The 24,478-nt window shown below is 39.9% G+C and overlaps 1 protein-coding gene across 1 annotated transcript in view; it reads right to left on the bottom strand.

The window, feature by feature from the left end:
- LOC143856170 (anthranilate synthase alpha subunit 1, chloroplastic-like) overlaps positions 1–22,182 on the bottom strand; it is a 63,493-nt gene extending 41,311 nt beyond the window's left edge. The window contains exons 1-7 of the mRNA XM_077366272.1: positions 21,720–22,182; positions 21,447–21,631; positions 21,165–21,354; positions 11,173–11,324; positions 10,674–10,789; positions 10,317–10,563; positions 10,117–10,173 (exon numbers count right to left, since the gene is read on the bottom strand). Coding sequence (XP_077222387.1) covers positions 10,117–10,173; positions 10,317–10,563; positions 10,674–10,789; positions 11,173–11,324; positions 21,165–21,354; positions 21,447–21,631; positions 21,720–21,894 — 1,122 coding nt within the window. The 5' untranslated portion in view covers positions 21,895–22,182. The remainder of the gene's footprint in view (positions 1–10,116; positions 10,174–10,316; positions 10,564–10,673; positions 10,790–11,172; positions 11,325–21,164; positions 21,355–21,446; positions 21,632–21,719) is intronic.
- Between the last annotated feature and the right edge of the window lie 2,296 nt (positions 22,183–24,478).

Below are 24,478 nucleotides of genomic sequence, written 5' to 3'. Positions count from 1 at the left end.
GCTTTGGTTGATTTTTTGGACAGAGAGAATGATCTGAGTGATCATTCAAAGATTGGTCTGGATGACCGATGCATGGAAAAGTTTGATTTTGATTGAGGTGTGGCTGACATTGGTTGATGCATTTGAAAGATTGAATTGATCGAGGTGGCTCGACAAGAATTGACCGATTCAAATAAGCGGTCGGTTGAATGCCGCGTGGGACAACTGGAAATGCCAACAAAGGCAATTGTTAAATGCTTGTGAATTCGCTGGAGATCAAAACGCTTTTGAGGGTATTTGATGAAGTGACATTTGAAAGCGGGAGATAAATCAAGAAAGTTTAGGAGTTTCATGGGTTGATCGCGGAGACTCCTGAGAATAATCGGTTCTGATCTCAATGATTGGGAATAACTACTCCAAAGAAATACTTTTGGGTAGGCATTGGTTATTATTAGATTGATTCTTTGTGGAGTGCATTGAACTTTTGACGAGATTTTAGAAGCTAAAGGAAAGCTTAACCAATGCTTTGATTGGCTGTTTCTGGTTTTGATTGGTTTTTTGTCAAGACCCCGGAGTGGAATATCGATCAAATTTGCTTGAAATGATCAAAATATGGAGAGGAAATCCGAACAGAATGCAAGAAATAGGATTAAGGAATTGAAATTGGTAAAATCGGGGAGAAACCAAGGGAACCAGGGGTCCCGGAACAAAACCAACGATTTTGGAGGGTCTCCAAAATCGCAGGGGGCGATTTTGGAGAGGGAGGGCTATATAAAGGGGAGAGCATTTCTTACTCTCTCTACCTCTCTTTACTCCACACTCTCTCCTCATTTCCCTTTGTTTTTTCACTTTTCTTTGTTTTTTATTCTTTTTGGATTTGTTGCTTCATATTTGGTGCCCGCTTTGCGCTTGTCTTTAGCTATTGCACTTGTTCTTAGCTTTGCACTCGTTCTTTGTTAGTTGATTCATTGAATTTCGAGTGATAAGGAGACGACATCCTAGAGGCGGCCGAGCGGTGATACAAGACCGATCTCGACCTGGTGATGCAGACAAGGGAGTCACACAGTGGTACCAGGCTACACTCCTTCACCGCATACGGGTCCACTTATCGGATTGCTTCTGCGATCCAACGGTGAGTCTTTACATTTTGCACTTTATTTCATTTATTGCTTTGATTTTATTTGGAGTTTCTAAGGGAGTCGGTCCCTAAAAGGAACTCGGAGGGAGTGTTTGACGAGGAAATTTGTAGCCTCTCGTATTTGTTTATCTTTGCGGGCCGCGATATTTACGGTTGAACTTGTAGTGATAATCGCAAAGATTGCGTGTGATTAAGTTCGTAATTATTTGATTTGTGGAGGGTGGTTAATCCAGAGATTTTACGAACCACCCTTCGTGAATCGAATGACTGCGAGTTTTTAATCACCGGAATCAGACACAAGATTTTATTTTTTTATTTTATCCCATTCGTAGGCCGTGCCCTTAGTGACACCACGGGGCTTGGTGGGGGAATTTTGGCATTCTCTCCCTCCAGATACCAGGTCGATTGTTATGGCCTCGTGAAATCCACGTGTGACAACCTAAGAGGGGGGTGAATTGGTCAATTAAAAATTTTAGGCTTAATTTGGTGGAAGATTAAAAAGTTAATCCACTTAATTTAGCACTAATTAGTCTAACCCTTGTTTAAATAAGCATAGTAATGAAAGTTAGGGTTTAGACATTACTTTATCATGCATTCACTAACCCTTGTTCAATTTAAAACATAAAAACAAGTTAGGGTTAGAGTTTACCAATCATCACATGTGCAAGAGAGGATGGAGAAGAAGAGTGATCCACAAGGCACAAGATTTAAAGTGGTTCGGTCTATCACAAGACCTACTCCACTCTTCCAAGTTTACCTCCTTGGGGACTCCACTAAAAATGAGGTTCTTCAATGGCAAACCTCTAAACCATACAAACACATCCTCCAACTCCAAAGGGAACAAACTCTTTCTGCACAAAGCCTTGCGAAGGGACACACCCTCTTACAATGTCTTCTCCTTTCTAAACGGGCCGAAAAGTAGACCCTCACAATGGAAGAGAAGACCCTCAACTAGATTCACCTTTCTTACCGGGCCGAATCGGAGACCCTCTTCAAATGAAGAACAAAAGAAAAGAAAAACTCTCAATGCCTCTTAATAGGCGGATTACAAAGTTAATAGCTCACAATCACTCCAAAGAAAGATACAAATGTAAAGCCTATGGAGTACCTCTTGATAAAATGTGGAAATCCAAGCTCAAAGAGGTTTTAGCTTTTGATTTGAAAGTTAAAGCTCAAAATGATGGGATTGGATCTTTTCAAAATGTTCAAAAGCTTGTTTAGATAGGTATTAATGATGTATATATAGTATATTTGAAAATATGACCGTTTGGGGGCAAAACTGTAAAAAATAGGGTTGAAAAAGTCAACCTGCGAAAGCCCCAACGGCTAGTTTGCCCGACCGTCGCCGTCGACCGAGCCACAGCGGTCGCCCGCCCCTATCGGGTGCACTTTCATATTTTCAAATTTCTTACCGTCGCGATCGACCAGTCCCATGGCGGTCGCCCGGCGAGGGCTACCTGTTCGCTCAAAATTTAAACTCAAAAACCTATCTCGGTCGACCGACCCACAGCGGTCGCCCGCCCAAACCCGTGACGGAATGGTTCTGATTCCACATAACCATTTCCGCGATCGCCCGGCTTACCCCGGTCGACCGGCCCGCCTTTGTTCGGAGGACCCTGGAATTCCAGCCATCCTTCCGCGGTCGCCCGGGACACCCCGGTCGACCGGCCCTGTTTGAAATTCCTTTTTAACATTTAAAATTCAGGGCTTTGGGCCATGGTCTTTGGGCTTTAGTCCTAGGTTTTCAAACACATTTTTGAGTGCGTGTATGGTTTTCAAAGATATAAAAACTTAAGTATGAAAACCTATTGAAAGTGCATTTTACAAAATATCAAGAGGACTCTAAATACATTCTAAAATTGATACCATTGAATCTTCTTGGAATGTATCGCTCCTTTGCACTTTCTTGGACTTCTTCGGCTTGTGAGTAAACTTCTTCAACTGATTTGGCTCTTGTGACTTCTCATCCAATCTTCAATGCAAGTTGAAAGGTACATGGGGTGTCACTATGGCATGTTCAACTCCAAGCTTCTTCTTGACACTTGATAGGGAACTTGTGGGATCTTGAACTTGAGCTTCCTAACTTTAAACATCCTCCAAATGGTGATGTCTTCACTGTGAGTGCAAGCTCTTGATCATCATGTGTTGGGATCCACAAGCCATGTGTTGAGATGAGTTGTGTAATGGCGATTATGACATGAAATTCCTGTATATAACACAACACCTCAGAGCAACACATCAGTCCATAAATGCTAATAAATGCTAATCAATTTAGTTTGCTAGCATCAAAACAATAAGGTAAAGTGAATGTTTGAACCCATGGAAACCCTTGGGCTTACACTTCGGGTGTTTGGTTGATCTTAATCCTCGGCAGTCCAAGAGAGATCTTGTACTTGCCTTGGCCGAGAGATGGTGGGACAGTACCCACACACTCCACTTTCTGATAGAAGCAGTGGGCATGACTCCCCTTGCATTTTCTGCACTTTCGGGATTACCGATTGGAGGAGATAGAGTTATACCTACCTTGATTTTTGTTGAGGAGGTGGTGCCAGATGTTGACGAGGAAGGAGAGCCCATTCGAGCTGGTAATGCTTCTGGCGCTTGGATCAAGTTGACCTGGTTGAGAGGTATCCCAAGAGACCTGCGATTCCTGACGCTGTGTATTATCGATGCCTTCATATTAGTCTTGCGGCAGACGTTCTCTTCGAATGGAAATTCGATTCCTAGGGACTTTTTAAGCATAGTGTGCGATGTTGAGACACTTAATCGGTTTGACTAGGGCAGGGCTGGATACGCTTACCTCACCAAAGAGATGGACCGGGTGTCTCGCAGCGACTGGAAGTCGATGTCAGGCTGTGGTACTTTTGGGGGGTACGCAACCTTTATCTCTTATTCCATTTATTTCCTTTATGCTTTCAGTCTTTCATAGGGATTTGCTTTATGACTTGTTTCTTGCAGTTTTGGGCCTACGAGTAATTCCGGTTGTACGCTCCTCCTCTGAAGGATGTGGAGAGGAATTTCTGGCCAGCCCACGCCCGATGAGGGAGGAGAGATACTGGGGTACGGCACAGAGTATCTATGAGCCAGGCTCGTAGAGCCATAGATCCGATCCTACTGGAGGATGTGAGTTTCCTCACCCTTCTCTTCTGTCTTGCTTTGAGTATGCTTTCCTTTTGTATTTGATTTGTCTTTCCGACATGATGATTGCACTTTTGCAAGTCATATGGAGTCCTTTGAGCGATCACCCTAGTGTTCAGAGTCGGAGATTTGAGCTTCCTCGCCGGATCTTGAGGCGATTTGCAATCTTTCGGTCCTATGAAGGTGTATGCTTGTATTTGCTAGAAAGGATCGCACGAGAATCCCTTGGGCATACACTGCACCGAGGATTCCTGCGCTCTTATCAGGATGGATTGGATTAGAGCCCAAGACCGAGATTTGTTGGAGAGCGCCAGGCGCGAGGTGAGCGACAGTTTCTTCCATCTTGGAGACTCTGCTGAGTGGGCGCTGCGGGAGCTCATGGCTCCTTTGACCACTGATCACGTCTTCTTCTTTTCTTTGTTCATTCGGCTTGTATTCAACTCTTTACATTTCCTATGCATATGTTTTTGACACGACGTAGAGGATGAGGTAGCTGATGAGGTTGACATTAAGATGGACGTTGCTGAGGCAGAGGGCTCTCCTACTGCGTTTACAGAGGCACTTATTAGGTCTCTGAGGGAGGACCATGCTGATGAGATACCAGAGCCTTGTAGAGCCTTGTCCACACAGGAGTCCATTGATCAAGGAGCCTGCCCCTGATATCATGGTTTTAAATTTCGACCGAAGTCCGAAATTTCAAGTTTCGGTGGGGATCAAACCGAAATTTCCAGAAATTTGATATTTCACGAAATACCAAATTTCGGAATTTCGGTCCGAAAATGGCATTTTCTTAAAAAAAAAGATAAATGTTACAAAATTTTGGAATTTCAATCCCAAATTTCGAAGCTTAATACCAAATTTTGGATTTCGCCGAAATTTCGGATTTTGCCGAAATTTCGGATTTCGATGGGGTCCGAAATAGTTGCCGAAACTGAATTTTAAAACCTTGCCTGATATACCGAGATCTTGGTTGCGCGGGAAGGGACAGGGTTGAGGACGATCATCTCCCCATGAGCGGGGAAAGGGGGGTATGTTTTTTTTGAAATGAAAAGCGGGGGTATGTTACAGGGGTTTCATAACAGATCATCTGTTAGCTCTCGTCATATGGCACAATCCCTTCTTCTACCTCCGACTCGGGGTCTGCCTCAGACTGAGACTCCATCAGAGCATTCCTCTAGATCAGGACCTTCCTCGATCCCCGATCATCGTCTGACTCCAGGATGGGCTTTCGCTTACAGTTACAAAGGAGAGGCGAGGAAGATGACTCTAGAGGTGCCAGAGTCTGCCATATGGTTCCCCATTCCAGAGTCTTCGCCAGGAGTACCTTTTTTTACAGTTTATTTCTCTCTTTTGCACTCTTGCTCTCCACTTTCCGTTTTATTTGATGGACTTCTGTTGCTTCTCAATTTACTCGGGCTCAGGGGAATGACCTGCTGCTGTAGATTGGCAGCCTGAGGACCCTCGTGTCTGGTGCACTGTCGGAGGTATGTTCTTTTGCTTTGGTTGCTCAATACGCATTGCTTCGCTATGAACTCTTCTCTCATTGGTTTGCTTTGCTTTGCAGTGATATGGGTTCGAGGATCTGCTCCAGGGGGCACTAGCCAAAGTGAGCTCGGCAAAGCAGGCCATCCAGGAGGAGAAAGACTTATCCAGGCTCTTCAGCATGAGGTTACAGAGCCGAGGGAGGGGACTGCTACACGCGATTAGAGCATAGCAGACTTGGTATGCTCTTCCTCCTTTGGTTGATTCCTTCTTCTATGTTTGCTTGTTTTTGCTCAGGTTATTCAAATGTTATTGAAGGTGGAGATACTGAGGTACGAGAGAGGGTACTTCGCCAAGCACGAGGCGTTCCTTCTTCAGTGTCGGATCAGCATGTCGTGACTGTGCCTGATGATGGGCAGCGATTGCAGATGAGTAAGGCAGTGACAAGACACCTTTTCAAAAAAAGGCAGTGACAAGACCCACAGGCCTGCTCGAAGTGCGGACAAGAGAGTCTCCTTCGCCGGTAGGACGGATACATCTTCTTCCTCTGTGAAGAAGGGGAGGACAGGTCAACACAGGCATTTCAGCTTGTTAGGCCCAAAATTGGTAACAAATGAGGCAGTGACGAAAGAGCTAATCTACCGGGTCCAAACTGCTGAACTGATTGAGAATTATGTCCTGCACAGAAGTGCACGAGGTCAGAAGACCAACCCGGATTCGTAGCTCCGGACAGGCCCTTCAACACTCAAGTCAGTAACGGGCACAAAATTGGAAAAACCAAAGCTAGAGATGATGGCTTTTTAGGGATTCGGTCCCCTACCTTTGAGCCTTATGAGGCCTTTTATAGTGGAGTTTTGGGTATTGGATTACCCTTTTGCCCTTGGAGACCCTTGGAGACAGGTGTCAGCCTATTAGTGGATCAAACTTTACCCTTTCCTTCATGCCCTTGGACAGGTGCAAGATTGTAGTTGGACAAGGTTTACACTTGATCTTTCCTTTTTTAGGCTGTAATGACCATATTACCCCTTGTTGGGTGATGAGCATGTGGGCTTGCCTTGGTGCCACTTGTTGATCCGTGAGTGGGGGATCTTTTTACTCCCCATCACAGCTAATAGTGATTTTTCATCTTGTCAAGCACTGGTCAACACACAGGTCAATACATGCATTTCAGCTAATAGTAATTTTTCTTTTTTACATATTTGGTTCATTTAATTGTTTCTTATATTTTTCTAACAATTTCTAATTTATTGGATTTTTTCAAAATTTTTAGTATTAAAAAAATTCCCTTCATCATAGCAGAACGAAAAGTTTCAACCGAAATCAGAATGAAATGACCGAAATGTTCCATTCCAATCGCCAAAATGAAATGGCAACCGAAACGAAATTTACAACTAAGGCTTGCATATCGGTGCTCACACCATAATTGAGAGAAAGCTAAGATCACCTTAGCTTTACTAACTCTAATATCCCTTCTCCTCCTGAATCGTCCTTGGTTACCCTTAGAGGCTTCATATATGTTCAATTCAAGAATATCACACGAAGGCCTTTTCCAAGTCAACCAAATACCCTTAGGAAAAGAAGCTTTGGGCTGATCAATGCCAAATTGCAGGACCACCAGAGATTCAATGAAAGAGCAATCTTTTTTGGGCTCAAGATTTTTTGCAATAATCTCAATCCAATCCAAGATTGTTATGATAATAATATAGGTAGGTTTGGACTAACCTTCCATTTGTCTTATACATCTTTCCTTCCAAAGCTCCCAAGATATTATAGACGGGACAACCCTTATGACTTTTCTGAACGCAGAATGCTTCCTTTGATTAGAGAGATTATACCAATTGATAAGCCTTACCTGAGCACTTTCATTATGAATCAAAAGAATGTCAAGTTTCCTGGAGAAAAAACTCCAAACTTCTTTAACCATGTTGCTCTCAATGAAAAGGTGATCGAGATTCTTTTGGCAATTATTGCAACAAATGCAAATTGAAGCAAGTTGTATAAATTTATTTTGATGGAACTATCAACAGGAAATGCCTTATTAAACAGCTCACATAAAAAAACAGCAAATCATGGTCGGTAACTCTTCCCAAAAAAAATCTTGCCCATTAGCTTGATCTCTTATTAAATTCCACGTTGAGTTTATAGAGAAGCACCCTGTTTAAATTGGCGTCTATACCAACTGGTCCTCACAGATAGATTGATATTTGAGTTTGTGATTGAGTACACTATACTTGGAGGCATCTGATTAGCAAACTTCCTAGAATCCCATTCACCATGAATATTGACCACATCCTTGATAAGCATGTTCAAATTGATAGCTGAGGCATAGCCTACGGCTCTACATAGTCCAGCAACGGTATACTGACGACCCACCTATCCGACCAAAATCGAATGTGATCCTTCCCTATTATCCACTTACATTAGGGAACCATACCCCTTTCATTCTAATCATACCTTCCCACATTCTAAAGCCACCCGTGTTTGGATTCACAGACCAAAATTCTCATTCCTTAAAGATGAGAATTTATTAAATCATTCCATAAGGAAAAAGAGGGCGAGCCTTGGTGCAACGGTAAGGTTGCTCCATTGTGAACTGGTGGTCACGGGTCAAGTCACGGAAACAGCCTCTCTGCAAAGCAGGGGTAAGGGTGCGTACATCTAGCCCTCCCCAGACCCTGCAATGGCGGGAGCGTCATGCACTGGGCCGCCCTTTTTTTATTCCATAAGGAAGAAGTGCTCTGAAGTCTAAAAGTCAAACCAATCTACATCGAAGATTAGGTATTAATCCCTCCTTCCCCTATTTTCTTACATAGTTTATCCCAAGCCAACCTGTGAATGGACAATGATGAAAAGCTAAATACAAATACTTTCTCTGAAGCGTTATGTAGACTGTTGGATTTGAGTATAAGCATTCCCGGGAACATCATTTTTAATGCCAGAGGCTCTTCAAGTTACTTCCCTGAAGTATCGCATCCCTTCTGCTACAGAAAATTCTAATAGAAAACATGCATATTCATTAAATACAAGGATGGTAGATGTGGACAAGTCACTCCACGAGAAAAATTAATCCTCCTGTAAATAAGGTAAGATCAACAAACAGGTAAAAGGAGCAATGGCTCTTGGGAAAACCAACATTAGGAGGGACTCACTTTACTGAAAGAGAGACACAACTACCATATTAATTGCTCACATATGGTTCAAATACCAGAAAATATGACATCAATAATATTGGCATAGGCGATCCAAAGAAGGATGGCGAGAATAAAATGAGGGAGGGTTCAATTGTGGAAACTGAGACATCGGAAACATAGCTATCACCTGTGGTCCTGTACCTTGCAAACTTGAAGAAAACTAACAAGCCTTTAGAAGGTATGTCTGAGTCTTTCATCATTGAAATCAATTGTTGGTTCTACCTTTTTTGGTGTGTGAACTCTGGAGTCTACACATATCTGCAATGTCACATTTCAGTATTGCAGTCTTCTCACCTTTTGTGAAATAGGTGCAATATTTTATGCCCACATAGAAGCATCCATATTAATTCGATAACCTGTCAAATACTTGGATGGATGTATTTTAAGTCGGACAGGAAAAAAATTAAAAAAGGAATAGGCGGAGATGTAAAATCAGTGGACGTCCCTAACATTTAAAGTTTAAACACTATAGATGTTGAAAGAATATACACTATGGATGACTTATTTTAGTTCAATAAAGATGAACCCGTGCATGAAATAAACGCAATAATAAAAATACAAGCTATTGTCTAATATGGAGAAATATGAAGAGCCGTTTTTCAATTAAGCCAAGAAAATGTTAATTAAGAATAGGGGTGTCAATGGACCCTGATGGTCCACTGGATCCAAAGGATCCGAACGTTAATGGACAGGATTTGGGCATAGTAACTAGAATCATACAATGTCCTTTGGATCCACATCCTAAGTTCCAAAATTATTTCAGATCGTGACCCAGATGTATCCACAAAATCCGATGAAGTCCTAGATCTGAATGGAGGGCTCTAAAGTATGAAAAAACCCGTGATATTTTTGTTCATTTATGTCTATTCAAGAGAGGTATTTTCGTAATATTTAAAAACCCAATTCAAAACCATAGATATTTCATTTTCCTGCTTTCCTCTCACTCCTAACCCTAAGCCCTATCTGTGTCAATGTAAGTAGCACCTAGGACACCTCAATAGACGGTTCGATTTGAAATGGATTGTGACCCAGAGTCAAAAAGTAGGATCCAAAAAGCACATCAAAAAGGATCGTCCGATAAGTGAACCAAACAGATTGCGACCAAGAAATTGGTTGACAACCTTAATTAATAATCGTAGAAAAACCTTAAATAGTCATCATAATTCAAAAGTAAAATAATCAGTTTACCTTCTGTACGCGAGTAAGGATTTCAGGGCTTGAAGCGACCAGAATACACCCTCTAGCCTGAGATAGAAAGAATAAAAAAATCAAATTGAGAAAAGAACAATGCCAAAAGAGGAATACACAAGGGGTTTACAATATCAAGGTAACCAGATTGCAGCGAAGCATCAAATTTATGAAAAAAAAATGGCACAAGGTACACATACCTGTAAGTAAGTCATATATGGACTTGGATTCACTATTCTTAGTGCCCTATACACTTCGAAGGGATCTGCAAATGTTCGGCGCTCAAAGCGTTGACTCAACACAATCTGGAAAATGTCTCCTGCCAGGATATGTTCTTTTGCCTGCATAACAGCCTTCTTGTACCCTTCACTTGTCATGTTTGACATCTTCAAGGAATAACCGAAAGGGGGAGTACATGAATTCACACAACCTGCAACTAGCCTTGGGCTAAAAAATACGAATGTACTTAACATTGTTAAGTATAGAACTCAACAGGTAACAAGTGAAAAGAGTGGTAATTAAACAAAAGAAAAATTGGAAACAAAGATATTACTCACGGGTCAATATTTTGTACCCTAGACACTAAAATGTCTAGCAGATTCTTTCCATCGGCATAAGCTTTCTCAACTGAAGAGTAACGATCTACCCTCACCCAGTGAATAACATAAGCTTTCTGAGGGAAAAAATATAAACAAGTCCGTTACATCAATCAAAAACTTATTTGACCATTGAAAATGATATAAACAACCAAACCTATGGAATTGCCGTTATAGATTTGTTAGTTATACAATACGAAAGGAATGATTAGTTCAGTGAGTAAAAATATTTGAAGCAACTTTACATAAAAAAGCAAAGATAATAATAGTTACAGTCGATGCATTTTATAGGGAAAGGATGCTGCTAAAAAGAATTGTAACGAAAACACAATTATATCTACAAAGGTAACAAAAGACAGTTCCCTTCCAATACAATCTGATACTTCAAGACATGTCAAAATTTGAATTTTACTTAATCACTAAGAGATCAAAGATGGTCAATGAAACAAAATTGGGATACCTTCTGTACATGATCAAACACTATGACATCATCATAGAGTCCTAAATGAACGTCTGGTAGGCTTCGATCATCCTCAGCTGCACTTGAGAATGGCAGCTTTCTCTTCTCCACATATCGTACAGTATCGTATGAAAAAAAACCCACCCATCCGCCTGTTCATATAAGAAAACAAATTAAATCACTATGCATGGATCAAGAGATTTTCCAAAAAAAACTCTACATTCATTTGGATCTTGGGCTGAAAATGCATGTAATGAAAAGAAACAGAAATAGCTTTTATCATCAATACACATATACATACATTATGTATATATAGGCTGATTTTTGGTACACACCCTATCCATGGAAGGGCCTTCCAAATGAATGCTTTGGATCCCCCAAAAATGTGGGGCCACATGTGTTTTTGAGATATAGCTTAGATAAGCTTATCTAAGCTATAGCTTAGAAACACTTTCCTCATATATATATATATATATATATATATATATATATATATATATATATATAGAGAGAGAGAGAGAGAGAGAGAGAGAGAGAGGAAAATGATTGTGAGCTTGAAGCTCATATAACTTATATGAGCTTGAGGGCCCAAACACATGGGTCCCACATTTTTTGTGGTGATCCAAACCATTCATTTGCAAGGCCCAATCATAGATAGGGTGTGTACCAAAAATTAGCTCCATTGGATCATCCTAACCCTTCCAACAACGGAGGGCAAAAATGGGCTAATTTGAGGCAAACAGTGTCTGTCCATTTTGCCCTCCACTTTTGTATGGGTTAGGATGATCCTATGGAGCTGATTTTTTGTACACACCCTATCTATGTAAGGGCCTTTCAAATGAATGCTTTGGATCATCCTAACAATGTGGGCCCACATGTGTTTGGGCCCTCAAGCTCATATAAGCTATATGAGCTTCAAGCTCACAATCATTTTCCTCATATATATATACATACATATATATATATATATATATATATATATGAGGAAAGTGTTTCTAAGCACGTGCTTAGATAAGCTTATCTAAGCACATGCTCAAAAACACTTGTGGCCCACATTTTTTGGGGGATCCAAAGCTTTCATTTGGAAGGCCCTTCCATGGATAGGGTGTGTACCAAAAATCAGCCCTATGGGATCATCCTAACCCTGCCATTTGTGGAGGGGAAAATGGGCAGAAACATGGACACACAGGGTTAGGATGATCCTATAGGGCTGATTTTTGGTACACACCCTATCCATGGAAGGGCCTTCCAAATGAATGCTTTGGATCCCCCAAAAAATGTGGGCCACATGTGTTGTTGAGGATGTGCTTAGATAAGTTTATCTAAGCACGTGCTTAGAAACACTTTTCTATATATATATAAAGATAAGTTTATCTAAGCACGTGCTTAGAAACACTTGCTTTGGTTCCCATGGTACTTTGAGCTTGTTACCTGCCAGTTGGGGCAATGGCACTGACTGTGACCATGTTGGACCGATCAACATCTGTTAGTGGTGCTAGGCGATATAATTGGATGACGCATGTTTTAGTGCTTATTGCATCTTGGTATAACTTGTTGTTTGGAAAAGTTGTTCTATTTATTTTTCCATGTTAAATATTTTGGGATATGTTTATGCTAAAAATGTCTTGTTTTATATCATGTTATGATCATGTTTTACTTGCATGCTTTGATCCACCTGTTATAGTGTTTTGGTTACTTGCTAGGCATTCGCTCAATCCATATATATATATATATGTGTGTGTGTGTGTGTGTGTGCCTTAGTTATAAATTCTGTTCCGGTCGCCGTTCCGTTTTAGCTACCAGAACGGAACGTTTTGGTGTTTCGGACATTTCGTTCGGCGTTTCGTTCGAAACTTTTCGTTCCACTCCGGCGAGGGGAATTTTTTTTTTTTAAATAATTAAAAATAGGAAAAAAAATCCAGTGGGTATGGTAAATTTTTTGGAATTTTTTGAATTTTTTTCTAATTTTTTGCAAAAAGACGAAAATAGCCCTCCAAACAACACCCCCACCGTCATAAAACGAGGGTAAATATGTAAAATACACTCCCCAACAAGCATAAGGGCATTTCTGTAATTTTTTGGATTTTTTTTGAATTTTTTTATTTTTCCAACCCCATTCCGGCCGGAATAGGGGGTTTCGCCCATTCCGGCCGGAATTCCGGATTCCACCGGAACGGACCGGAATCCAGACCGGAACGGAAAATATAGGCATTCCGTTCCGGAATCCGGACCGGAACCGGAATTCCGGTGCGTTCCGGCCGGAACGGAACGGAATTGATAACTAAGGTGTGTGCACACATACATATATGTATGTGTATATATATATATATATATGTACACATACATATATGTATATATATATACTAGTAAAAAACCCCGTGCGATGCACGGGCCGACAAAGAACTGTACGGACCACATCACAAGTTGATCCAAACCGTCCATGTGATGGAACACAACATAAATAGGTCGTGCCCCAAAAATCATTTCCAGAGGCTGATCCTAGCCCTCCAATCTTATAGAGGTTTCCATAATATGTTGTTCCTCTTAAATCGGATGGTTAAGATCACCCTATAGATTTTTTATTAAAAAAGCATAAAGGACGGGGGTAGGATTGAAATTATGTGGCTTTAATGGGTGCCTTTGTTAATAAGCATAAAGGAGGGGGTAGGATTGAAAATATGTGTGTTGAATGGGTGCCTTTGTTAAAAAAAGTCAAAAAGAGTGATGTGTAATTCTACAAAAAATTCTCTTATTTTCTCTTCTACTATATAGTATTAGATATATATATATATAGTATTAGATATATATATATATATATATATTCACAGAGTGAGAGAGAGAGAGAGAGAGAGAGAGAGAGAGAGAGTGATTTCTAAGAGATAACAAGGCCATCTTTATGATGAGCTATTTCAGAACCACAAATGCAAAACAAATATTCCTATTTAGGACTGTATTCTATCGATGTATTCATCCGGAATAAACAATGGCCTAGTAAACCTAAGTGACCTTTTCTTTTTTATCTTTTTTTTTCGAATTGTAAATCTAAGTGAGCTTAGAAGTTTATTCGAAGAATAACAAGCAACCAAGTAACATGTCTGTTTGCCTAAACTACATGAAACTCACAAGATTATGAGTTTATAAGCATGAAATTATTGGTGACAATAAAAACAAAAAACATGTTAAGGCATATACCATTTATGGTTATTATTATGTCATCAAGTAGGTTATGCATCCAGGGCAATACATCTTCTTCTAATAATCTGAACCTAAACCTCTTCTCTAAGAACACAAGCATGAAGTAGCCTCACAATGTCAGGTGGTGCAACAGGCAAGGTTTAAAATTGTGGTTTCAGTCACCACGAAAATGAAAACGTTTCGATTTCAATTGAAAATTAGTAGCTTCACAATGTCAGGTGGTGCAGCAGGCAAGGTTTTAAATTGCGGTTTCAGTCACCACAAAGAAAACGTTTCAATTTCGATTGAAAATTTTCCGTAGAATTCATGCAAAATCACAGAAACTTATGGAAACATATGCAAATGATAGAACTTTAAGATGAAACTTCATGAATTCTAGAATAAGCACAAATACACACTTATAGTCAACACAAACAAGACGATCATTCATAATTGGTTGGTCAGCTAGCATTGGGATTGAGCCTACAGCTCAACGGTCAAGGCTTTGTTCTTTGACCTAGAAGTCAGGGGTTCAATTCCAGCTTACCAACCAAAAAAAAATTGTTTGACAACATCGAACGCGTAGTGACATGCATTATTCTACTTGTCTACGAATTCAGTACATGTACACATACACATTTCACATGCAATTCATATAAATATTTAAACATAATACTTATAACACATTTCATGTGCAGCTCATCTATCTATAATATATATTACACCTGTTTCTTTCAAAGTGACATTCAATTTTGTCCAAGAATTTTTTTTTTGGAAAAAATTTTCAGCTGAAAAATCGATTTTGGTATATTAATTTGGGTTTGCCGCCCCACAAAATTGAATTTGACACCAGCTCAATAAAATTGAATTTGCCTAAAATGTTTGCTGCCTCTACGAATTTCGCACTTTTATTTTTGGTTTGCCGAAATCAAATTTGCCCATTCCACTATTTTCACGCCTTTTTTCTCCCTTCTTCATGAGATAACCTCCTTAAATTTCGTCAATGCGATTTTAATACAGCAACGATTCTCTCTCCCTCTCTCTATTTAGTTTGGTAAAATCTCTCCCTAAAATATCTCTATAATAGTACATCTCCCTAAAATCTCTCTTCCTTCAATCGGTTCTTCCTAAAATCTCTCTTCTCTCAATAAATTTCCATTGTAGGCAGCTTTAATTACAGCTAAAGATGGTAAATGGACTGCTTTGGAAAATCCGCAACTCCCTGCTTATTAGCCTACTTTAATTGCAGCTAAAGATTGTAAATGCACTGAAAATCCCTGCTCATCACGTTCCTTTAGGATGTAAATGCAGATTTTGCAAAACAGCCCATTCACCTCATGTTCCCGCCATGAATAACTAAAACCCAAGCTCCATTATGTATTGGAGCTCCTATTCCTTGCGGTGAAGACAGCATGACTTAAATGGAACAGAGCTTTACCTTAATATGTAGAAACTATCCATTAACATATGATTTGTGTGCCGAGTTTCAACGAAGATATGGGGTGTCTAGGATGGCAACCCCTAAAAATCTAGAAATAGTGGCATGCCCATACACGTAAATACATATAAAGTTACTGACACTTCTAGCAGACAATTATAAGTGTCGAAAAGAGTGTGGACACGTGTGGGCACGGGTGTCGTGTCGGACACGACACGACACGTGTGTCAACAATACATTCAAAGTGTCGGCCAAATCATAGAAGAACCAGTTCTGGTAAGCGACTAGAGCTCTACTCAGAACCAGTTCTACAGACCTTCCACTTATCCTCATCTTTTGAAGATAAAAAGTTCTTGAATGAATGAAATTATGTGGAATAGAACTTACCTGGAAAAACCTGTCCTAAAATATATATATATATATATATAGAGAGAGGAGAAGGATTGTACGCTCGAGCGTACCAAGGTTATGGTACGCTCAAGTGCCCAATCACATGGGTCCCACATTTTTTGTGGTGATCCAAAGCATTCATTTGCAAGGCCCTATCATAGATAGGGTGTGTACCAAAAATCAGCTCCATTGAATCATCCTAACCCCTCCAAAAGTGGAGGGCAAAAATGGGCAGATTTGTGGTCTGTCCATTTTGCCCTCCACAAGTGGATGGGTTAGGATGATCCTATGGAGCTGATTTTTGGTACACACCCCATCTATGTAAGGGCCGTTCAAATGAATGCTTTGGATCATCCTAACAAAGTGGGCCCACATGTGATTGGGCACTCGAACGTACCATAAGCTTGGTACGCTCGAACGTACAATCATTTTCCTCATATATATATATATATATATATATATATATTGAAATACAAGTGTGACAATCCAAGAGGGGGGTGAATTGGTCAATTAAAAATTTTAGGCTTAATTAGTTAGATTATTAGAAATTAATTTGTTAATTAAGCACTAGTTAATCTAACCCTCATTAAAAAGATCAATATAATGAAAGCTAGGGTTTAGATGTTACTTTAAGCCTATTTGCCCTAACCCTTATCTAATAAAACATAAATATAAGAAAAGGGCTAGAGATTAACAATCACCAAAATGTGCAAAGAGAAGGAGGAGAGAAAGCATCCACAAGGCACAAGATTTATAGTGGTTCGATCTATCACAAGACCTACTCCACTCTTCCCAGTTTACCTCCTTGGTGCGCTCCACTAAAACAATGAGATTCTTCAAAGGGAGAATCTCGAAGCCGTACACCCGACTTCTCCGATCTTCAAAGGGAACAAACCCTTTCTGCACGAAGCCTTGAGGAGGGGACACACCCTCTTACAATGTCTTCTCCTTTCTTAACGGTCCGAAGAGTAGACCCTCCTAACGTCTTCACCTTTGTTACCGGGCCGAAGAGAAGACCCTCAAATACAATAGAGAAAATAAATGAAAAACTCTCTTAATGCCTCTTAATAGGCGGATTAAAAAGATTAAAGCTCACAAACTCTCCAAAGATAGAAAATGTAAGAAGCCTAGTGGAGATCCTCTTGAGAGAATGTAAAAATCAAGTTCAAAGAGGTTTTGCTTTTGATAGAATGTTTTAACTCAAAGAAAATGGGTTTTGATTTTTCTCAAATGTTCAAAAGCTTGTTTAGATAGGTTTTAATGAAGTATATATAGTGTATTTGAAAATAGAACCGTTTGGGGGTAAAACTGTAATAAACAAGGTTGAAAAAATTAACCTGTGAAAGCCCCAGCGGCTAGTTTGCCCTTCTGTTGCGGTCGACCGGTCCACAGCGAACGCCCGCCCATATCGGGCGCCCTTTTTCATTTTCAAATTTCTTACTGTCGTGCTCGACCGGCCCATGGCGGTCGCCCGGCGATGGCTACCTGTTCGCTCAAAATTTTGGCTCAGAAACCTATCTCGGTCGACCAACCAACGGTGGCCGCCCGCCCAAACCATGACGGAATGTTCTGTTGACTATTTCCGCGGTCGCCCGTCTAACCCCAGTCGACCGGCCCGCTATTGTTCGGAGGATGCTGTAATTCCAGCCATCCTTCCGCGATCACCCAGGAATCCCCGGTCGACCGGCCCTATATAAAATTTCATTTTTACTTTAAAGGTCAAGGGCTTTTAAGCCATGGTCTTTGGGCTTTAGTCCTAAGTTTTCAAACACATTTTTTGGTGTGTGTATGGTTTTCAAAGATGTAAAACGTTGAGTATGAAAACCTATTGAAAGTGCAATTTTTCATAAAATCAAGAGGACTCTGAATACATTCTAACAATGATATCGTTGAGTCTTCTTGGATGTATTCGCTTCTTTGCACTTCCTTAGACTTCTTTGGCTTGAGAGAACATCTTGAACTCGTTCTAGCTCTTGTGACTCCCTCCAATCTTCAATGCACGTTGCGGGGTCAATGAGGTGTCACCATAGTATGTTTAACTCCAAGCTCCTTCTTGACACTTGGTAGGAACATGTGGATCTTCATGTTGAGCTTCTTGACTTGAACATCTTCAAATGATGATGTCTCCAACATAGGTGCCAACTCTTGGTTCCTTGATCCTTGATCCACAATCCATGTGTTGAGAAGAGTTGTGTAATAGCGATTATGACATGAAAATCATGTATATAACACAACACCTCAAAGCAACACATTAGTCCATAAATGCTAATCAATTTGTGTTTGCTAGCATCAAAACAAGAGGTAAGGTGAATGATTATATCCATGGGAACCCTTGGGCTTATATATATATATATATATATATATATATATATATATATATATGAGAAATCCCGAAGGTCTTATCCAATTTGGCAATTCAACAGCCCAATGAGATGAGCAGCGAAAATATTACTCAGTACAAGAAAGTGTTTTTTTTCAATTAATATTTTGCATCCCCGCACAACTATATATCTAAAAGAGTTATTATACAGAGTCTGCCGGTAGCTATGCTTAATCAGGATGCCGCCCTGATATTTGATACAACAACGGCTGTCCTTATAAGAGTAGAGACCATATAGTTTTGCCTAATAATGCATATCTTTCAACCATAAAAAGAACACATTATTGGATGTTAGGATCAGATATGATATGCTGATTTTGGGCTCACAAGAGATCCAAAGCAAAGCCTATTAAGTGGACGGTGCATATCAGCCATAGGTGGGACCCACTATGCCAGCAGTGGACCCACCTCATTGTATTACAATGAGGTCATGCCCCACTTAATTATTCATCTCACATGTGTAATGTGATTAGGACCATTGATTTTGGGTACAACAGTGGACGAGCAGTAGCCAGAAAACACCATTGCAATTGAGCAATCTGAGCCGTCCAATTACGAGCCTCAAATTTCAACGAAGCAAAGTCTCACAGATCAGTCTTCCTCTTCATCGACAGCATTTTTTTTCTTGTTTTCATTTTAACTTTGTAAGTATTCTTTAGCGTCCATTGAAAGAAGTGCATTTTTGCAAGGCGTCATTTAATGCGGATTTTTCCAAAGCAGCCCATTTACCATCTTTAGCTGCAATTAAAGTTCTGCCTATAAAAGCAGGGATTTTCAACTAACAAGGATGCCAGCCTAGCTGTGACATCCAATAGAAACTTGGGTACATTCAAGCGGCTATTCAGCCGCTTGATGCTAGCATTCCTCATAAATAAAATACATATCTCAATTTACTACGGTTGTATGAATGCAAAAAGCAGTCCATTTCATTATGTTCCTTCATTTAAGCATTTTTAGTTTGGAAATTCTTGGGCGCGTTAAGCATCTATTTGAGTTTAATGCAGTTTCTCATTCAGAACCTTAGGTTTCGATCAAATAAGAGTCACACTATAACTATTTTTTTGTTTTTTTTATATGGACACTATAACTATTTATATACTTAACTTTTAGCAAATGCGCATTAAAGTATCAAAACTTTTAGCAAATGTACATTAATGTATTATAAATTTTAGCAAATGTGCATTACAGTATTAAAACCATAGTTACCAGGGTGGGCAACGAATTCGGGAAACGAAACGTGAAATGGAAAACGCGTGAAAAAAAAATATAGGGGAATCGAGAAATGAGAAAACGATAAAAAATTGGATGAGAAACATCTTAGGAAACACATTAGAAGCGTTTCAGATACAATAGAAAAAGCACAGATGAAACAGAAGGAAAATACGAAATACGTGGTTTTGTAGATTTAAATTTGTTAATTTCAAATTTCTATTTGAATTTTTCTTATTTTCATTTATATTACAATATAAGCTATTGTTTTCTTATTTAATATCTATTCCACAATTTTTTATTTGTTTTTCCAAAATGATTTCCGTAAGTTCCACACATGTTTCCTACATGTTTAACGCGCGTTTTCTACGAGTGTTGCATACGTTTATCACGCGTTTCACACATGATTTACATAAGTTTCTCCTATGTTTCCCATGCGTTTCAGAAACGTTTCTCCAATTTTTTTTTCATGTTTCGAAAATGTTTCCAAAACGTGTTTCCAGCGTTTTAGGGGAAACGGATTTCCCACCCGCCCAAGGAGTTTCCGGCAACTATGATTAAAACTAATGCAACAGATACAAGAAAACTCAAATCAAAGACTCTCTTTCTCAACTATAACAAAACCCAACAACTCATTATCAATAGATCTAAAGCAATGACTTTCCATTTTCATGCAAAGACAAAGGCACTATGGGATTTGAATTAAACGAGCATTCAAAGATATTAAATAAGCATAAATGTTCACATAATAGAATTGAATCATAAATTGGATGTGCATCAGAATCCAATCAAATCATTAGATGAATTATATAAGAATTTCAAATCTTGTTAAGAAGCTACTATAAACATGTAGAAATTGTAATATTGACGAACTGGAAATACCCAAATCAACCATATAAAAAGACTCCACATTCAATTTTAGTCAATTGATAACAGTACATGTCATTTACATCTCGTAAAGAATGATACAGAGCATTCATTCTAATAAGACACAGGAAACAATCCATGTGTAGTATGTTGACAGCAACTTCATTACATCAACCTTCAATCCCTAACATTAGATTAAGTCTACAACTATTAACAGTCGCAAAACCCTTTGTTATTCCATTATGTCAACCTTCAATCAAAGAATTCACACAATTTTCCCCAAAATTTAAGATTCAAGTTGAGTCATTGCCAATATTCTAATTTTTTAAGTCTCTTTTAGGTGTTTTTAAGTCCTTTAAGTAATAAGAGGGGTACTACCATGTCTTGGTTCCCTTTTCTTGATCCTGATTCTCTATTTCCATATTTCTCTCTTTCTCTTGGCTATCACGGATTCACATCACAAAATCTAACAAAATCTAACAAAACTAATAAACGTCAACAGAAAGGAAGTCTAAAAAAAATCAAATTTCTTACCGCAAAAGGCATCGGGAAGCTCGTCAATAAGTTGGGGATTCCAACGCTCCATGATTCTCCGGGGGACTTCCATTGGATCCTCCACAAATTCTTCCATCCTACACCCTTCCGCGTGATCCATAATCGTGACCAGATTCTCCTTCGCCACAATTTCCATCGTGGGCTGAGCCCCCACCACACTATAACGTCCCTAACAGAAAAAACTTAAACCAAATAAACAAAAAAGAATCAAAGAGAAACAAACAAAAACTTTCAAAAAGGGCGGAAATTTGATAGGCTTACCACATTAGTTCCTCTGATACCTTGCTCCACAGATTCAAACAAAAAGCTCGGCGCTTCCCTATCATCTTCCTTAACCAGACATCGGTAAGCCAACACCGGAGTCAGGTGATCAGAAAATATGCAGCGGTAGAGGGGCACCAGATTTCCTCCCTTCGAAGCTTCGAAGAATTTCACTGCTTCATCAGCTGCAAAGAAATCAAAAAAAATTAATCCAATTGCAAAATAAAACAATAGAAAATTGCAATTAGGGTTTTAGGGAGAAGAAAAACGTACTGAGGGAGGGAGTGGAGGGAGTGGAGAGAGCCGAGCATTTAAGAGCAGGGGAAGAGAATGAGCGGGAGGTGGAAAATGTAATGGAGTTTCTGGTGTTAACGGCGTTAATATATAACAGTGGAGATAGACTGGGAGTTGACGGAAAAAGAAGCGGTGAAAGGGCGAGGGTTTTCATCTTCGTAAGAGCTTCGAGTTGGGTTTGAACTGTCCTGGTGTGTTTATTTGTATAAAAACTTGAGTTTGAGTCTTATTTTGAACGCAGCAGGGAAACAATTTCATTGCCGTATACATTGTCAGTAATAAATACAAGATATTGAAAGTTGATTGCTTTCCATTTATGGCATTAACTGCCGGGAGATGGGGGCCGTAACCCTATCAGAATTGCAAACCGAGAAGGTTTCTCCAGCGTGGTGATATTTTCACCTCCTGCAGTACGTACACACACGCGCACCCACCCCCCCCCCCGCCCTCCCCGCACGTGATTTGGCATAAAGTTACATAGTTTTCAAGTCAAATCAGGTTGTAAGCTAGTGTCCACGTAATGCAAGTCAAATCAGGTTATTATAAGGGAGTCTCCACTAGGGGTGGACATGGTTCGGTTCGGTTTGGTTTTGGGGTATACCCAGAACCGAACCATATATAATCGGTTCCCTGAAATTGGAACCAGAACCGAACCATATATGTTTGGAACCGAACCGAACCAGAACCATATATAATCGGTTCGGTTCGGTTCGGTTCGGTTCGGGGTTTACCCAACCTTCACCAAATCGATGGAATTTATTCACAACAGTTTCCCTCCTGGTGTTTGAATGTTTGGTTTTTTTTTTCTTGAGATAGAATAACTTTCTGTTTCCAGCCTATCATTGATGGGAAAAGCAGAGCACAAAAGTCTGTAATGAGCTGATGAATATGACTTTGTGGGGGCGTTATACATGAGATTTTTAAAACGCGCTTTTGATTGGTAGAATGCTATCTTTCACTTTTTTCTCATTTGTCATCAAGACATGGATTACATGATATTTGACTCTTGATCGAAAGGGGACGACGACTCTCACAATATTTTGCTATTTTTGAAAACCTTTCACTTTCTTCTTACACTTCCAAAAACTTTCAAGTTAATATTAAAAAGAAAAAGGAGATTTCACTTTCCCTTCCCACATCTTCTTTCCTGCCATTAAAATATTAGGGCTTGTTTGCCAAACATTCTCATTCCCCGCAAGCCACGAACGGTAGAATGAAACTTGCTCAAATGAAATCCCTGTAGCTTTATAAAATCGAGTGAGTGGAATCAGTCCATTCACTTTATTTTTGGGGAAGTGCTGAGATTAAAAAACTTGTTTTTCAGTCTGATTAATCTCAGTCCTTCACCAAATCCAAGTAAAAACAGGCATATTTAAGGGTTGAGGGTCGGTTCTCGGTTCGGTTCTCGGTTCCGGGATCCCAAACCCAGAACCGGACCGAATTTCCATCGGTTCCAAGATATTAGAACCGGAACCGAACCATATAAATATGGAACCGAACCGAACCATATGTGCCGGTTCAGTTCGGTTCCTCGGTTCGAACCGGAACCATGTCCACCCCTAGTCTCCACGTAATGCAGGAGGGTGAAAATATCATTTCTTTTTTTTTTCATCATCTCCCTTCTCCAAAACTGAGAGAAGGGTTAACTGGGAGCCTGGAATGTTAGGGGGCTGGGCTCCCAATCTAGGAGGAAGGATATCAAACAGATGATTATTGAAAGTCAAACTCCTCTGTTTTGCCTGCTAGAAACTAAAGCCTTTGAAAATGTTATGAATGATTACATTTCTGAAATTTCTGACAATTGGAACGCCCATGCTAATTACGCTCATACTGAAAAAGGAAGAATTTGGGTTCTCTGGAACCCCCAACTGGTCCATGTCGCCATTATTCTTGAAAAGGATCAATTCATCCATGGAGAAGCAACTGTCCTCCACTCCAACAATCAGTTTGAATTCACTGTTGTTTATGCTTCAAACAACGCAGTAGAGAGGAGAATCTTATGGGACAATATGAACAGCTTGGCTAGGGGAATTCACAGGCCATGGATTGCGCTTGGCGACTTTAATGTCATTAGATTCTCTGATGAAAGGTGGGGAGGAAGGGACCCCATTCAAGCTGACATCCAAGAGTTTAACTGCTGCATAGACTCCTGCTCCTTAACTGACCTTAGATCGGTTGGGCACTTTTTAACCTGGAACAACAACTCTAGAATGGGAAATCTTAAGCTTCGTAGGCTGGATAGAGCTCTAGTTAATGAAGATTGGTTGGCTTCCTTCCCCCATTCTTTTGCCCAATTCAAAATTTATGGTTTGTCCGATCACTCCTCTATTATCATCCAATGTCAGCAAAATAGTTCGAGGGGTGGATATTCGTTTAGATTCCATAATATGTGGCTCATGGACACATCTCTTTATGAAATCTGGAGAGGGCATGGAACATTCAGATCGATGGAAATCCCATGTTTAGAGCTACCAGGAAGCTGAAAGAAGTAAAAAAGACCATCAAAGAGTGGAATGACAAAACCTTTGGTAGAATTGACACTAAAATTCCTAAGTTAAAGCAAAATCTGGAGGGAATTCAGAGCAGACTTCAAGCTGACCCCTCCAGCTCTATTCTCAGAAAAGAGGAAACCCTGGCTAAGGAAGACCTCTGCAGAATTTCTAGACAAGAAGAAGCTCTTTTCCACCAAAAATCCAGGATTAATTGGTTGAACTTGGGGGATTCTAATACTGCTTTTT

The sequence above is a fragment of the Tasmannia lanceolata genome, unplaced genomic scaffold (genome assembly GCF_043159265.1).
Source record: "Tasmannia lanceolata isolate RefF3 unplaced genomic scaffold, GAP_Taslan_0.1 ptg000023l, whole genome shotgun sequence".
Classification (NCBI taxonomy): domain Eukaryota; kingdom Viridiplantae; phylum Streptophyta; class Magnoliopsida; order Canellales; family Winteraceae; genus Tasmannia; species Tasmannia lanceolata.
The sequence above is the reverse complement of the archived record's forward strand: the minus strand, read 5'-3'. Positions and strand labels throughout refer to the sequence as shown.